The sequence below is a fragment of the Podarcis tiliguerta genome, assembly GCF_965153285.1.
Source record: "Podarcis tiliguerta genome assembly, chromosome: 10".
NCBI classification, from domain to species: Eukaryota; Metazoa; Chordata; class Lepidosauria; order Squamata; family Lacertidae; genus Podarcis; species Podarcis tiliguerta.
The window spans coordinates 56260849-56276935 of record NC_139543.1 but is presented as its reverse complement, the minus strand read 5'-3'; the positions used below and the strand labels follow the sequence as shown (position 1 = coordinate 56276935).

The window sequence follows — 16087 nt, the reverse complement described above, 5'->3', positions numbered from 1 at the left end:
AACACGGTTACCTACCTGTAACTTGTCCTTGAGCGATAGACATAATTCAATTAAAAAAACCAAAACCCTTTTTATTTAACACATTGTGTTAAGGGCTTTTCATGTTCATTCAGACTTCAAAGTGCCAGGAAATTTTAGTTGACTATAACTAAATGAGCATTATTACATAAAAGGTAAATTCTGATTTTTTTGAATGGTGGTACCAAGCCTAAGTGGTTGGTATGGAGAATGAGGTTGGGGGGACTTGTTGAAGGGAGCAAGAGGCTTCTGTGTGGTTGAGGGCGAAAAAGTTGGAAGAATGAAGGCCCTAAGTAGGAATATAACTAGGCATAAGAGCGAGGAGGGCAAGGCCCTAGGCAGGGAACACTTGGGACATGAGTTACCCACATGGAGTATAACAAAAATGGTAACCACAAAGAGAGATGACAGGATTGAACAGCAACCCCCAGATGGGCCTCTGCAGGACCTAAGAGCTAAGGGGTTTCTTACTAGTACAGGCTCAGCCGTTCAACATCAGCTGGTACTTCCTCCTGAAATAGGAAGTACATCAGGAACTATTATGGTAAGGTTTGACTTGACTCCTATGGTGTACACATTTATCTCTGGACTGAACTACTTGCAGTCACAGGTAAGGAAGCTCACCTTGGGTGTCCCAGGCAGACGGAGAAAGTCCTTTCTACTATAGAGCATTTGACCTGATCTGTCCTAGTGACTGACTATATACTGACTACAGCAAGGCACTGGAAAGCTGACCAAATACAAGGGCCCATTGACAAAACTCTTTGTACAAACAATACACATAGCAAAGGCACCACACACTTTGTATAGTGTACTAAAGATCTAAAGATTTCAACTTTCACACTTCAATAATGGATCCGATGTTCCATCTTCTCTCTTGTCCATTCCAATATTCATATTCTCTTCCTTTTTCTTGCATCCTCATGTCCTACCCTTTGCCTCTCTTATTAAGATTTAAAATGTAAGAGTTATACCACAGTAAATAAGTTGCAAACAACCACTAAAGCCCCAGTGATGTCATTACCCTTTTATCTGTTGTGTCAGTTCTTGTCTTCCAAAGTAACAGGAGCAAACACTTTGTTGACAGAGAAGCACATATGTTTCCTCAATTTTATCCTCTTTGTACATGCAGTGTTTAAATGGAAGTTCCTTTAATCAACATCTGCCACAGTATTTTCATTTTACCATGTAAATGAGTCTGAACTGCTCCTGCCTTCTAAGCTAATTCCTCTTCCCCCTCATTAACTTACCTCTCAGCTCACCCAGCTCCCTGGCATTCTTCAGCATGATACTTACTCTTCACCATCATGTTGAATAGTTTTAACACCATACACAAACACAAAGACATGGCAAAGAAAGACTCCAAAGGGGCATGAGATCACTAATGAGCATGAATTAAATCATTCCCCCCTCCCAAATAAAGGGAGTGCCAATTCAACTCCCAGGTTGTAAAATTAAAACTTTGGCCCTATCATAATTGCTGTGGGTTTCCTACATAATTGACTTAGAACGAAGGATCTGATCAATGCAACAATATATTTAACAAGACAATAAATCAGGCAGAATGCAGAAAAGTTGGAAAGCTATTTCTTCCCTTAAGTTACTATTAATCTTCTCCAAATCCTCATTTGCTTTATCAAACATTGTAGGTAACTGGGGGCACCCAACAATCTTGCAGCAATATCAGCAGCATGGTCCATCATGCTCAAATCCTGCAGAAAAGTGATTTGAGTGATTTGTTACTTTTAAAAAGAGAACCTCTGGATTGTTCAGCTTTGTAGCAAAAGTTTTTTCTAATTGCAAATATTAGCTACCATGGTTAAACTGTACTGTTAAAGTATAATGGCGACATTCCCTCTTAGAACATGAATCATGCTGCTGCTTGCATATAAATCCAACCACATGCTCTGGGAGTGTATTCTCACAACGACACAAAACAGTAACAAGTTAACAGATTAAAGAAAATAAAAAATACAAATAAGTAGGAAAACATTTACATGCAGAGGCCACATTAGAAAGGGAAAGGAAAGACACCCAAACCTCATGAATCACACAGAAGCAAGATGCAAGAGTGACCATGGGAAACTTTTCTACTGGTAAAGAAAGCTGATTCTCACCGTTCTGAACAAAATGGCTGACCTAAGAGCATCTGATTGGCTATGCCCAAATACCCTCCTCCTCATCCTATTGGTTGAGAGAAGACAAGGGGGAAAAGCCCCAGAGCAGCATGGGAATGAAATAAAGACTCGATTAGTATTTAAACCACACAAAAGAAAAACGTCCTAGTGGGAGAAAAAATAGCCACTAATTCCTTGTATCTTCTACTCTGCTATCTTCAAATACCTTGAATCCCTATAAGTATTCTTAGGTGATTTAGTTAATTTCTGAACATTAAAATATGCTGAAGGCACATCTGATTGGTAATTGTGGCTGAACTTCTCTACATTTGACAGTTTGCCTTCATCTCATATGATCACTACCTTCTGCTGCAATCATATTTCACATGAAGGAAATGCCCCTTTGCCTCCTTTCAGTGTGCAAAACAAATATCCTTTTATTCCCCATGAAAGTCAGAACTGCAGAGCATTGTTTTAATCTGCAACAGCAATGCTGCTCCATCATGAGAAATGTTATGCCTGACATCTCCAAATAGTAGCTTGAAAGTTTCCAACTACTGATAGCCTCAAATGGCTTTCAGGCAGGACTCTCAGTTCCCGACTGCAGGTTTCAGAAACGCGTCCCCTTGGAAAATAAATGAATAAAGCAGGATACAATGATTCCTCTGGTGGCTGTACTTTGAAATAAATACCTTCTTAAATATCTTAAGGGCTGTCATATGGAAGATGGAGCAAGCTTGTTTTCCTCTGCTGCAGAGGTTAGGACCTGAACCAATGGATTCAAGTTATTAGAAAGGCGATTCTGACTAAATGGTAGGAAGAACTTTCTGACAGTAAGAGCTGTTCAATAATGGAATGGACTCCCTCGGAAGGTGGTGGACTCTCCTTCCCTGGTAGTTTTTAAACAGAGGTTGGATGGCCACGTGTCAGGGATGCTTTAGTTGTGATTCCTGCATTGCAGGGGTTGGACTAGATGACCCTTGGATTCTAATTTTAAAGCTTAGAATGATAGAAAGTGGTGGGGAGAGAAAAATTACGAATGACCTTTCCTTTGTTTTTGTTCTTTGTGTCCTTCAAAGGAAAGCACACAGAACGTACCAAGCTTCCCTAAGCTCCCCTCCCCTTTAATATCACCTTTGGAAGTGGCTGAAGTATAATTTTTGCATCAGTGGGCAATTTCAAGCATTTTTCAACACACTTACATTTTTCATTTCTCCCCATAATCATTGCACAACATAGTCATACTTTTATATAAATGGGATACCTCTATGCTGGTTTTAGAATTACAAGAGGGTGCAGATGTGTGAGGTATTCACCTTATCAAGCTAGATGGTAACCAGATAAGGTTTATTATTATTTTTAACTAAGTTAGTGAATGCTGAAGCACTGGCGAGAGCTTTCTAGTTAGGAGGTCCTCTTGCACTGAATATGGGTTTTGCTAAGCATCTTGTTAGTTTCCAAGCACGTCTCAGTTCAGCCAGCGACATCTGAAGTTAAATTGTGCATAGGAAATGGTAAATTGATTCTCTTTTAGGACAAGCTTCATTGAGCATGTACAGGAACAGCCTATGATCATTTAGCGCACAGGCTGGGATTTCCTCGCATGGATGCAGCCACCCTTACAAACAAGCAATAAGGCCACAGATTTGAGCACACAGGTCTCCATAGAAAGAAGCAATCTGAAATAACTGTTCACTTGAGTTACACTAGGAATGATATGCCAACAAACCTCTGCTAGACCAGTCCTTCTGAAATAATGAAATCTAATGATTTGCTAACAGGAATTCCAATTTTATACCAGAGCGAGGAAATCCATGTCATAAATCAGAACAAGCTAATTCTTTTAATTCCCTTTTGGAAAAGCTGCTTCTGGTCTTAGATATACAAATCAGTACACACCAGTAGAGGATCACTGTAAGAAGAAAAAGAGCAGGGTTCTTACCTGATCTGGGGAGGGTTTATGGTTAGTTTGGTTGGAATGAGATGACGATTTGAGGTGATCATCCTCATAGTTATCTGCCATCAATTTCATGCGATTTTGAGTCTGAAAAAGAGACATAAGAATACTGAGTTTTCAGGGTTTTATTTATAAAAGAGATTTACACAATGTATTAAATGTAACAAGAGAACTGGAGTATAAATTTCCTATTATACACAGATAATCATATAAAATAATATCTAATTCCAATTTCAAGTGATTTAAGGGAAAAACCATTTTCGTATGGATAAGCCATTCGACATATCTGCTAAAAGCAAATAACTGATAAAATATTAAACTATAAGAATATGGTAGTATTATAATACTACTACTAAAATTACCTTTATCTCATCACTTTATTGATGAAACCTGCTTGGTGGGATTAGGTAGGTTTAGACTTGTTGGTACAGAGAACGTGTAATAAATGTATGATCAGGAAAAAATTTAAGATGACAGTAATATTGTTTTTTATTTAATTAAAAAAAAGAGATGACAGTAATATTGAATCAGGAACACAAATACAACCCAAGGCCTAGTATTCTATTAAGTCAATTCCCCACAACTTCTAAACTTTTAAGACTCTTTCCAGTTCGACACAAGAGATGCTCAAAGATAAAATAAGCAAAACAGAATATAAGCATATGGAGATGGATCCCTTTTTTGTAGGAATCTGCCCACGTTCCCCATTCACCCTGGCGAGTCCAAGGGCTTCTATCTCCACTTTGGGCAGCATGACAAAGCAGCAGCCGTGAGCCGGTTGGGGCAGCACTGCCTGCGCGTCCCTGGCATGGCGGCACCGGGATGCAGCAGCAACAGCAGCGGAGTGTGGAAAGGAGGAGGAAGTGGCTGCTCTTGGCTGTGCTCCTAGCCACTGGATGCTGAGCTGGGCAGGCTGGAGCCTGTGTGCAGTGTGAGTGCCCCAAAACCTCACTTGGGAATGCGGCACCCACACTGCCTCACCCGGACCTTGCTTGGGGTCGGGCTTGGGATGGGGGGAGGAAGGGAGGAAAGGCGAGGGGGTGGGAAGGTCAACCTGCCCAGCATAGTTCTCCCCCCCATGCTCCCCACAAACACCACCTCTCTGCGTGCTGGGGGAGAATCACCAACTTCCTAGTCTCCCTACTCCGGAGTCACTCCAGAGCCCAACTCCCAGCAGAGTAAAGGGAAGCGAAGGAAGGAAGCAATGGTAGTCGCTGCTGGGGCCAAGCTGCTTGCTCAAAACGTAACTGTGCACTCAAATCGGAGCGTGTTCGGCTTCTGAAAAAAGTTTGCAAACCGGAACACTCATTTCCGGGTTTGAAGTGTTTGGGTTCCAAGTAGTTTGAGAACTAAGCTGTTTGAAAACCGAGGTACCACTGTATGCGTCTATTGTGAAGGCTCCTGGAGTCTAACATAGTAATCATCAGACGTGATGTGTTCTTTTGATCTTGAATTACAGCTTGTTGCATCACCAGCCACTTAACCATTGTGAAATAAAAACAGCACTGTGATAAACATTCTCAGACTTCAGTCCTTGTTTACAGAGCTGGAAAAAACACCTGCCCTACCTTTTGACTTAAACTCTTAGATGTGGTGGTATTACGTCCAAAATCACACACCACACATCTCCAAAGGGGTTAGCCATGAGCAATTCTTTTAAAACAGATGCAGCTGGGAAAAAGCCCAAGCGACTTTACATTAAATGTAGGAATGTGATATTTCACGCTCTTGCAAAATATGTGACTGGAATGGTGATGTGGGAAATAATTCTGGCCATCATTGTTTAGAAAACTGTTCAAGAGGGCTCCAGAACACTATAAGGAAACATGAGAACTATTTTACTGGAAGTCCCAACTTGTGGAATGACACAAACATCAAGTTAATTTCAGTCTCCAAACCTAGAATCCAAACCTAGAATCCAAAGACTGACACACAAATATATTTATAAACAAAGGAAAGAAGCAATATATAACTTTGAATGGAGTATTTGCTTTTTTATTAATTTATGCTAACCGGTCAATAATAATGTTACAATGGAAAATAAAAGTTACAAGGATACCTAAAATTCGTGATTGTTTTGAGAAACCAGATGTTACTTATTTTTATAAACTGTACTGTGCCATCTCAGACAGCAACCCCCTAGATCTGCAGGAGGAGAGAGACCACTCAATGCATTTTTCCAAGCAATTTCTCATTGGAAAAAAAAAGTTCAGAAAGGGTGACAAAACTCACCCATTCTCCAAATTGCATTATTTCTTTGAAATTGGAAACACCCAGTCAATCAGGCCAGTATTATTTGCCACAATGTGCACAAACTGTCTTATTCCAGACCAACACCCAGCAATAATCCAGAGCACACACACTTTAAAACACTTTCCTCAAGTTTACTCTGACTGGTGACCCTGGAATATTCAGAATTCATTCAGGATGCTTTCATCGTCTCACATTGCTCCTGCCGTTCTGTTCCGAGAGACAGGAGCTTAGCCAACACGCCACTTTAGAGACTGGATGGGAAGCAGCAGAAGGAGCAGGGGCAGAGAACCATGATAAGATGATTTGGTTTCAACACTGTGGAAAAAATGACTTCATTTTTTTTTGCAGGGCAGCACGCCCTACTCCCTTTCTGCCTCCACTCAGCCTCTAACATTGCTTGCTTCCCCCTAACCCTTCTTAACCTGTTTATTCTCCCTCCCAGTCTCTACCCTGACTATTTCTATCCCATTCACCCCTTGTCGACTTATTCTCCCTTTGTATCAAGCCTGCCTATGTGCCACCTGTGTTTTGCCTACTGTGACCCTAGCTCCACCTGCTGTTAGATGCCTTGCCCTGCCCTTCACCCTAGCAGCAGCAGTGGGCAGCTGCTACCACTGCCTATGTTTTATAGCAGGATAAGTCTTTGTTGGTTTTATGCACATAATATCACATTTTAAACCTTGTAAAATTGCTAGGATGCTTTCTTGTCTTCTTTTTTTAAATAAACTGCTGAAGTAAGGGTCTCTAAAAGACACATGGCAAGAAGATCTAAACAGAACTAAAATTAATGATGTGTCAGTAAAGTTGTCTATAATTTCAATTTCCTCATCTGGATTTTCTAGCACTAAGTAAATTACTTTAATGAAAATAGGCAATTTGGATCGAAAACATGAGTTATTCTGCCAACTGTACTGAAAAGTACAAGCTCAATTCTCAGGTAGAAGTTATAAGATACAGTTCAGCTGTCAAACATACTTCAGTGATAGGCAGCATATACAAAAATATGGGCCATTGCTACAGCTACACTGCCGTGTATCTAAATTTACATCTAATATGAGGTAAAGCAATAATGTAAGAAGAGAACAAAAATTTATAGTAATTGCTTAATAGGCACCTAAGGAATATCATCTGTGCTAAGGTACTGAAGGGAGCTGGGGAATTCATGATTAAAATATATAAATCTCAGTTCAATTACATCCCCACTGGATAGTTTATTTATTTATTTCTATTTATTTATTTGAAGTACTTACAGGCTGCCTTACAAGGCAAATCCTCCATAAGGCAGCTTACGAAATATAATTAGCTTCATATACATACTAGGAACATTGTGCTTCTAACTTATATACAATACAATTTATGTACAATGCTTTTAGTTTTCACCCATCCAGGTGCGGACTTTGGTAATATGGTGCCCTAAGCAAGAACAAACGTTTGGTGCCCCCCTCCAAATATTTCTTAGTTGCACAATAATTTGTTTTGGTACAGGTACTTTTAAAATGGATCTTCTCAGTAGGTACCCATAGAAACATAGGGTATTAAAAAAATATTAGTAATAGTATTTTGCACTCCCTTGGCTCGGTGGCTGGGGGGGGGGAATCACCTGCACCACCCTAAATCAGGTGCTGCACCCATCACCCTGTGATCCATTCTGCTGTGCCTATCCACCAAAGCTGTTTCCAGCCTATATACCAATTTCCCTAACCCTGGTTTTGTCTCATCAACAACAGATGTTAACTAGCCGAAAGGGACTATCAGCTGGAACTGCCTCTAGGCCTGATGGAAGAGTGCTGGATGTTCCTTCCTCTGCACAGTTTGGAACAAGCCACTTCAAACACAGTTTATCATCCACGCAGCTGATGAGCTATGTGTGGACTGGACTGTCCCAAGAACCTAGGGCTCACCCAGACTTTCTTTGGTGCTGAGCTTTCCAGGCAACTTTAAAACCTGGAGATGTCTAGAAAAATGGCACAAAAGGAAGCCTGGATGAGCCCTTAAGTTTTGCTTCTTGTGACTACAAAAACAGTGGGTTTAATAACAGGCAAAATACATGTACATTTGGTTCAGAGCACCACAAGTTTGGTTTAGGTCAAGATTTACCATCCATTTGTAAAATAAAGGTAAAGGGACCCCTGACCATTAGGTTCAGTCGTGACCGACTCTGGGCTTGTGGCGCTCATCTCGCTTTATTGGCCGAGGGAGCCGGCGTACAGCTTCCAGGTCTTGTGGCCAGCATAACTAAGCCGCTTCTGGCGAACCAGAGCAGCGCACAGAAACGCCGTTTACCTTCCCGCCGGAGCGGTACCTATTTATCTACTTGCCCTTTGATGTGCTTTCGAACTGCTAGGTTGGCAGGAGCTGGGACCAAGAAACGGGAGCTCACCCCGTCACGGGGATTCAAACCGCTGACCTTCTGATCGGCAAGTCCTAGGCTCTGTGGTTTAACCCACAGCGCCACCTGCGTCCCTAATATTTGTAAAATAGAATCACATTAACCAACATTCCAGTTTATGGAAGTTATGAAGGGTTTCATTCCAGTTTTGCAAACTTGAAAAGTGCAGTTGAAACGTCCAATAGTTGAAGCTTCAAGGGCAGTCTAGTTTCTCTAATGGCAATGTCATTAGCAACACTGGACAAAGTAATAGTTTCTCAAAGGCAATGTGAAAAGAAATTTATCATAAAAGCTCAATGAAGTGGTTTCAAACAATTACAATTTTATATCACCACTTCTATTGCACCAAAAAATATGGTGCCTGGCTCTCCTTTCATCTATTTGTGGGTGAATTATTCAGATTCCAGTAAGAGGGCACACACACACTGCTATCTCATTGTTTTGACAATAATTGCAGCTATACAACCTTTTTTTAGGCAGCTAGGAATTCTTTCAGTAGCTATTGAACTGCCTGAAATGGCAACAAATCTAAGGTGATCAACACTCACAGATTCACCAGAGCTTTTGTTTGTGTGTGTTACCATATGACCCAGAAATCTGCTTGCACCTTCAAAGGGTTATATGTAGGCTGAAAATATTATCATCCCCCTCCCAGCCCGCCATCCCAATTCTAGGAACTGTTCCTAGGAAGGGAAAAAAAATGCTTACCAATAGATGTAAATTCCTGGATTCTAAAGTGATGGGGACTGCTCAGTGTCAGCTTAACACAGGCTGTCTGCAAGAGCCTAGGAACAGTTCTGGGTGCACACATGAATGTGCCTGTGTCTGCATCATATAAACACTGCTGATAGCAACATTATTTAAAGAAACAAAACTATTTGAGCCTGCTATTACTTTTGGCAGAGGAATAATCAAAGTTGGCTGAAGAAGAAGAAGAAGAAGAAGAAGAAGAAGAAGAAGAAGAGTACAGTCCTCCCTCACTTCTTCCCTTAGGATTGCCAAGTGCCTTCACAATATTTTCTGGAGTAACACAGTAAACCTAATTTCTGGAGTAGAAAGCAAGGCGGCGGCAGCCATATTAAACTGGGTGCTTACAGATCTACCTTAGAAAGACAACTAGTGATGGTCTCGTGTGCAGAGTGAGCACAGCTTTTCACTGTCTTCACTGTGCTTTTGACTCATGTGTATTTATCAGTGATTCAGAATCATGATATCATTCACACCAGTCTCCCAAATACTTCAAGTGGGCTGTCCACTTTTTTCAAAAAAGCACTACTTGCAATTTTATTGTGTTTCACATTTGCTTGGTACGTAAAACACACACACACACACACACACACACACACACACACACACACGTGAGGTTTTTACACCACAACTTTTAGAAATATACACCATGCACAGCCAGCTTCTGCCTCAAACACATAGGAACAGGTTTCCCTAAGCTGGATCCGAGTAGACACAGTTGCACATGACAAGTACCCTTCAACAGTGGCTTTACAAATTGGAAGTACATATGCTTGCACATGTCCTTAAATTTTAAAGGTATTTTCTTAATGTTGCTAGTTCTTGCTGCTTAACACAAGGCTGAACAACATACACACACAAGACACAAACTGGCAGAAAATTCCTCTTTTCATACAATTACTGAGGGAAGGCTACAAACAAAATAGCTTAGCTAAATTACACCAGGGATGAGGAACCTGTGGCCCTCCAGATGTTGTTCAACTACAACTCCCATCATCTTGGACCACTGGCTGGGCTTGATGGGAGTTGGGGTCCAACAGGTTCTCCACTCCTCGTCTATACTACTAACATATCTTGTTCATTGGCTCAGTGTCCATTTACGTGGTGACCGTATATATAGTCACACAAAGAGGCACAGATAATTCCCGGCCACCTTCTCTGTCACTTGTATATAATAAAAGGGTTACCATACAATTTGAACAGTAGATGACTAGCAAATGTCTTGTAGACATTTGTACTGGTAAATGACTTTAATTTAGTGCCAATCTCTTATTTATTCTAGGGGACGTGGGTGGCGCTGTGGATAAAACCTCAGCGCCTAGGACTTGCCGATCGCATGGTCGGCAGTTCGAATCCCCGTGGCGGGGTGAGCTCCCGTCGTTCGGTCCCAGCTCCTGCCCACCTAGCAGTTCGAAAGCACCCTTAAGTGCAAGTAGATAAATAGGTACTGCTTTCTAGCGGGAAGGTAAATGGTGTTTCCGTGTGCTGCGCTGGTGCTGGCTCGCCAGAGCAGCTTCGTCACACTGGCCACGTGACCCGGAAGTGTCCTCAGACAGTGCTGGCCCCCGGCCTCTTAAGTGAGATGGGCGAACAACCCCAGAGTCGGTCACGACTGGCCCGTATGGGCAGGGGTACCTTTACCTTATTTATTCTATACCAGTTAATTGTCCGTAACATTTTGTGGAGAGGATATGTGGTCTTTTGAAAGTCAGTTGTTCTCAGGCATTCCCTTCACCCTTGCCCACCTCTTTCCTGAATACATATCTTAATTTGAGTCTGAGAGGGAAGCAAGGGGAAAGCTATTACAGTACTGTGTACCTAAGATATACTGTATACTCTATACCCCTTCCTAATGCCCATTATTACCATAGGTAGGCCAAGAAGAAAATCCCCATATAGAAGGACCCTTAGTGCTAGTACCTGAGGCAAGCTACAACTTTTATCTCCCAGACCAAATTGTGTCCCAGATTTCCCTTATTTTACTCTGTCGCACAGATATGATTGAGAGCCATCCCAATTTGGATTAAATTTATTAGTGTGACACTCAGGTGTGATGGAACCCTTGGGACTGGCTTTTATACAACACTGACAGCATATACAAGCAAAGGACATGGAAAATAGTGTTGAAGCATTCTCTGATTAGAACTGCCCACTGTATCTGGTGCGTGTGTGTGGTGAACAACCTTCCCTGAACAAGAAAAACCTAAATCATTTACCGTACTCAGCCTTATGTCTTATGTCCTTGATGATAGTGTCATTCTAAGGCCAGCAAGCCAGCTGAAGGAGTATCACAAATCATAGACAGAAGCACAAGAAGAGGTAGGAATGAAGGAGCTAACAGAAAAAGGCCAGAAGTCTTGGCTGATTTACTAGTAACTGGGGGTCCTGAGAAGGATCAGGAAAGCCAAAAGTTTATAAAATCCCCACAGTATCATAAAAGGCAGAAGACCTATAATGGGAAGGACGTCAGGTTTGATTATAGAGAGTGGAAGAGGAAACAAAAGTTATATCAGAATTTTGTAGTAGTTTAAACATCTGGAAATAATGGAGGAGAAAGATGGAACAGATGGTTAAAAGGGAGCTGATCTGAATCCAGATTTCCCTAGGACTCCCAGACAATGGATTCTTCAATCTCCAGTCAAGCACAACTTGTTGAAACCCAATCTGCTTCCTTTTGGGATGCAGAAATGGGCAACATGGATTTTTAAAAACCTCATGCTACTTATTGCTTCCACACAGAGCACAGCCTTCCCATTTTAACTATGCATACATGTAAGGATTTTTTTATTATTTTTTTTAAAAAAAACAGTTTTAACTTCAGAAGTTGGCAGAAATGTAAGATTCTGATTTCAACATGAAATATAAAGAGGATAGATTCTGTATGAGACTGGGCAGGCAGAGGGTAGGGAAGACAGCAATCTGATATATACTTATTTATTTAGATTTATAGCCCACCCTACATCAGTACCAATACCAGAGCTGGATAGTACATAAAATAAACTATTTTTAAAAATCTACAAAACACCCCAGACACATTCCTTCAAGACACTACAAACAAACAAACAAGCATAAAAAGTTTAAGTAAATAGGTAACTCTAAACTTTGTACAGAAACAATGAAAGCACCTAGTTTTCCTGTGAATTCTGCTATATCCTCTGTACTAACTTAATTAATCTCTCTTAGTCTTTTGGAGATTCAGAATTGTGCTGATTCTATGATCTCATTTTGCTAGCCACAAGAATGAATTCAGGGTAGAAGCAACCACAGCTCCAACATGTGGGGGAGATTAACATACTTTGGAAAGGCAACCCTCACATTTAAAGTTCTGTCTGCATCATCTAAGAAAAGAATTTCATTGTGATGGTGACAATGCAAGGCAACAGACTGAAAACTTGGACTAAATGTTAATGTTACACTTTTTTGCCTACTAATTTACTGTCTATTGTTTATATGGCAATGTAAGCATAATAGTAAAATAAATTAATTGTGAATCTCGAAGTCTGTGATTCAAATCTCACCTCTACCATGAACTAACTAATTGACCTTAAGACAAACCAGTATATTTTCTGTCTTAGCACACCTGCAAATAAGGGAATAATACTAACCTCATTTACATGATTCTTGTAAGAACTATTGAGAATTGGTCACTCAAATGCTATACATAATTTTCATTATTTATCATATATTTATCAGATTTGGGGGGCGGGAATTAAAAGTCAGTCAAACAAAAACAAAGCACAGCAGCTAAAATAATCTGAAATCACAGAGATGAATGGGTTAAAAAAAAAACCTCTAGAGAGCATAGGTTTTCAACCTTTTTGAGTCCACTACATTCTTTCTGCGGCACCCCTGTGGGGCTCAGGAGCCCAGTTACGTCACCCCTTTCCTTTCCTGCAGAGCTGGCAGCCTCTCACCCTTGTTCATACACCCTCCCTTGTGGAGTGTTCCCTCAGCCCCATCTCCTTGGGAGTCCTCCAGGCAGCTACTGCTGCAGTCCCTGGTCTGTGATCTACCCACCCCCGCCCCGCTCCAAAGAGATGCCTCTTCACACGGTCCCATAGGGGCCTGGGACTTGTCTATCCATTCCCAACATCAAGGGCTGGAGGACTGGCTGGCTGGGCTCCCTCACCTGCTTGCTTGCTTACTCTGAGGTTACCTCGGTTCCTGGCAACCAGCAACCCACAGCCAGTCCCAGAGGCAACATTCACCCATGGAGCTTGCAGTCAGGGCTGCTGTAACAAACAGCTGTGCAAGCCTTTGGGAGGCAGAGACGTGAGAGGGCATCAAAGGAGGGAGGGAAGGGAAGAGGGCAAAAGTCAGTATTACCTGCAGCACCCCAACCATCATTCAAGGCACCCCAGGGTGCCACAGCACAGTGCTGTATAGGAAAATAACCACTGCTTTAGACAGTGGCTATATGTAATGATTGGTTCAACTGTTGAAAAATAGGTCAGCCCTGGTCATTGATACAGTTACTTCCAGCTGTCCTGTCTGTAACTTTGTTGACTTTTTTTTAAAAAAAACTTTTTATAAAAGACTTAAAGTTCATGGTGTGAAAACATAGAGTAAGAGAGCACAGGTGGTGCTCGCAAGTCAAATATGAGACAGAAAAACCTTATTGGCAGCAGTGAGTTGAAGTTCTTTTTGGTGAAGCTTTTCTGAGTTGGAGACTGTTTTCTGAAGCCAGACCACCTCCCCCTATAAGGTCAATTGCCATCTGCCTAAAAACAGTGCAGTTATATTCTTACTTTCCATTGCCATTGTTCATATTTGGGTTTATGTTTTGAACCTGTGCTAATATTGCCTATGAGAAGTTCCATCATTTGAAACCTGGTGTAAGCAATATACTCTTTGGGGAGGTCCAGATGTCCTCAAGCTATGGATGCTCAACCCTTGTGTTGGAAGCCGCCCAGAGTGGCTGGGGAAACCCAGCCAGATGGGCAGGGTATAAATAATAAATTATTATTATTATATATTATTATTGCCCCAAACACATCCATTGGGGTTGATTCATCAGTGTGCTTGTGTTCCACATCCCTTCCTAAGAAAGGCTTGCCTCACTCCTACGAGAATTCTTTAAATATCAACTAGCAGGCAGATAGGGGCAAGTGACAGCTTTTGTCTTGAAGCGCTTCTGCTGGGAAACCTCAGAAATCTAAAGCACTAAAGACATCACAGGAAAATCTATCTCCCCATGGCTTCTACTGACAAAGCTAAGCTGCAGACCAGCACTTTACATGGTGATAAACTATAATCAGCATCTAATGATTTGAGAACTATGTTGTGACACATATCTGGTAGATAAACTGTACATAAGCAGGCCAAGTTATTCAGATTTACATTAATTCCACAATGAGTGCCTCACCACACATATAGCAGGGCTCAACTATAACTTCTAATCCAAGTGTACCAGCTTGCACTCATCAGCACATCTGGACTTTGTTAAACAGTACTGCTTTCCAGAAGCTATGCTACTCACCCTCCCAACTCCAAATAGAGCCCCCACAACCAGTATGGCACCAGGAACCAGTTAAGAAAAATTACTGGGAGGGGGTAGTTAAACTGTGGCCAGAATATATGGTGACAGTTGCACTTCATCCTTTCAATGATACAGGAAATACAGCATGAACACTGAAAGTCAATCTGGAACAGGCAGCTCAGTTTACTGGAATGGCCTGGTCAATGCTAAGCATTTTGCTATGAATTTGTCTCTATATTAAAACCCATTCCTGCTACTAAAAGACTAGGAACTTTAAATTAAAACAACACTAATACCATATCCTCTTTCTGAAATACTTCTCCTCATCCAAAGTTAAACACAAGCACACAGAGAAATTAAAGAACCAGAATGTCTTTGCCAAAACTCTTCCCTTCTCTTTAACAGTAACCAATTTGCTAGTTGAGTGGGTGGGAATCTGATACTGTGTGAGGAATGCAAATAGGGAAACTGAAGGAATCATCACAGAATGCTACAAAATAGGTAGTCATTATTTGGTTGCTGAATCTAAGTTGTTCAATCAAACTTTTTGTATGCATTCTGATGACTGAAACACTCTTGCAGAGGCTAATCATGTTATGAGTTAATTTCTTTCTGCTGCTACCAAACTGAGTATTCTAGTTTTGTTGTGTGTTTTTTGCAAAAATTAACAGTTCATTCATGATCCACACTTTATATTGTTCATAGTTTGAGAAATACATTGTTTTACTCATTAAATTTATTTATTTATTTATTTATTTATTTAATGAATGAATACTCTTGGCTCTTAATATTTTAACCAGTTTCTGAGATGATATGCTCTCATCCATGGCTGCCTTATTTCCTTAGGGGCTGCTGGGGAGAGATTACCGTAACAGATTCATGAGGCATGAACTCCCCTTTACACAGCAAAACTGAATTTCCAACATGGAACCTACCTACTTATTGGGTAACAGAAGTTATAACAAGAAGTCTACATTTCACAGAACTAATTCTGAAAATGTTGATGTTACACTGGCTACTTACCATTCATCTGGGATAGAAGTTGTGAAGCATTTTCAAAGAGTAATTTTGCTTCTGTACTCTAACCCAAAGGTTAGTGTGGCTACAGAGTTTCTGGAAAACTCCAG

At 41.0% G+C, this 16087-nt stretch overlaps 1 protein-coding gene across 23 annotated transcripts in view; it reads right to left on the bottom strand.

Moving 5' to 3' along the window:
- Positions 1–16087, bottom strand: part of ERC1 (ELKS/RAB6-interacting/CAST family member 1) — a 164841-nt gene that overhangs the window by 19017 nt on the left and 129737 nt on the right. For 18 of the 23 annotated variants that reach the window (XM_083401887.1, XM_083401872.1, XM_083401877.1 and 15 more), the window contains one exon: positions 4078–4179. In XM_083401887.1, coding sequence (XP_083258013.1) covers positions 4078–4179 — 102 coding nt within the window. Of the gene's footprint in view, positions 1–2135; positions 2203–4077; positions 4180–16087 lie in introns of all 23 variants that reach the window. The other 5 variants (XR_014502601.1, XR_014502602.1, XM_083401884.1 and 2 more) reach the window with 1 other exon arrangement.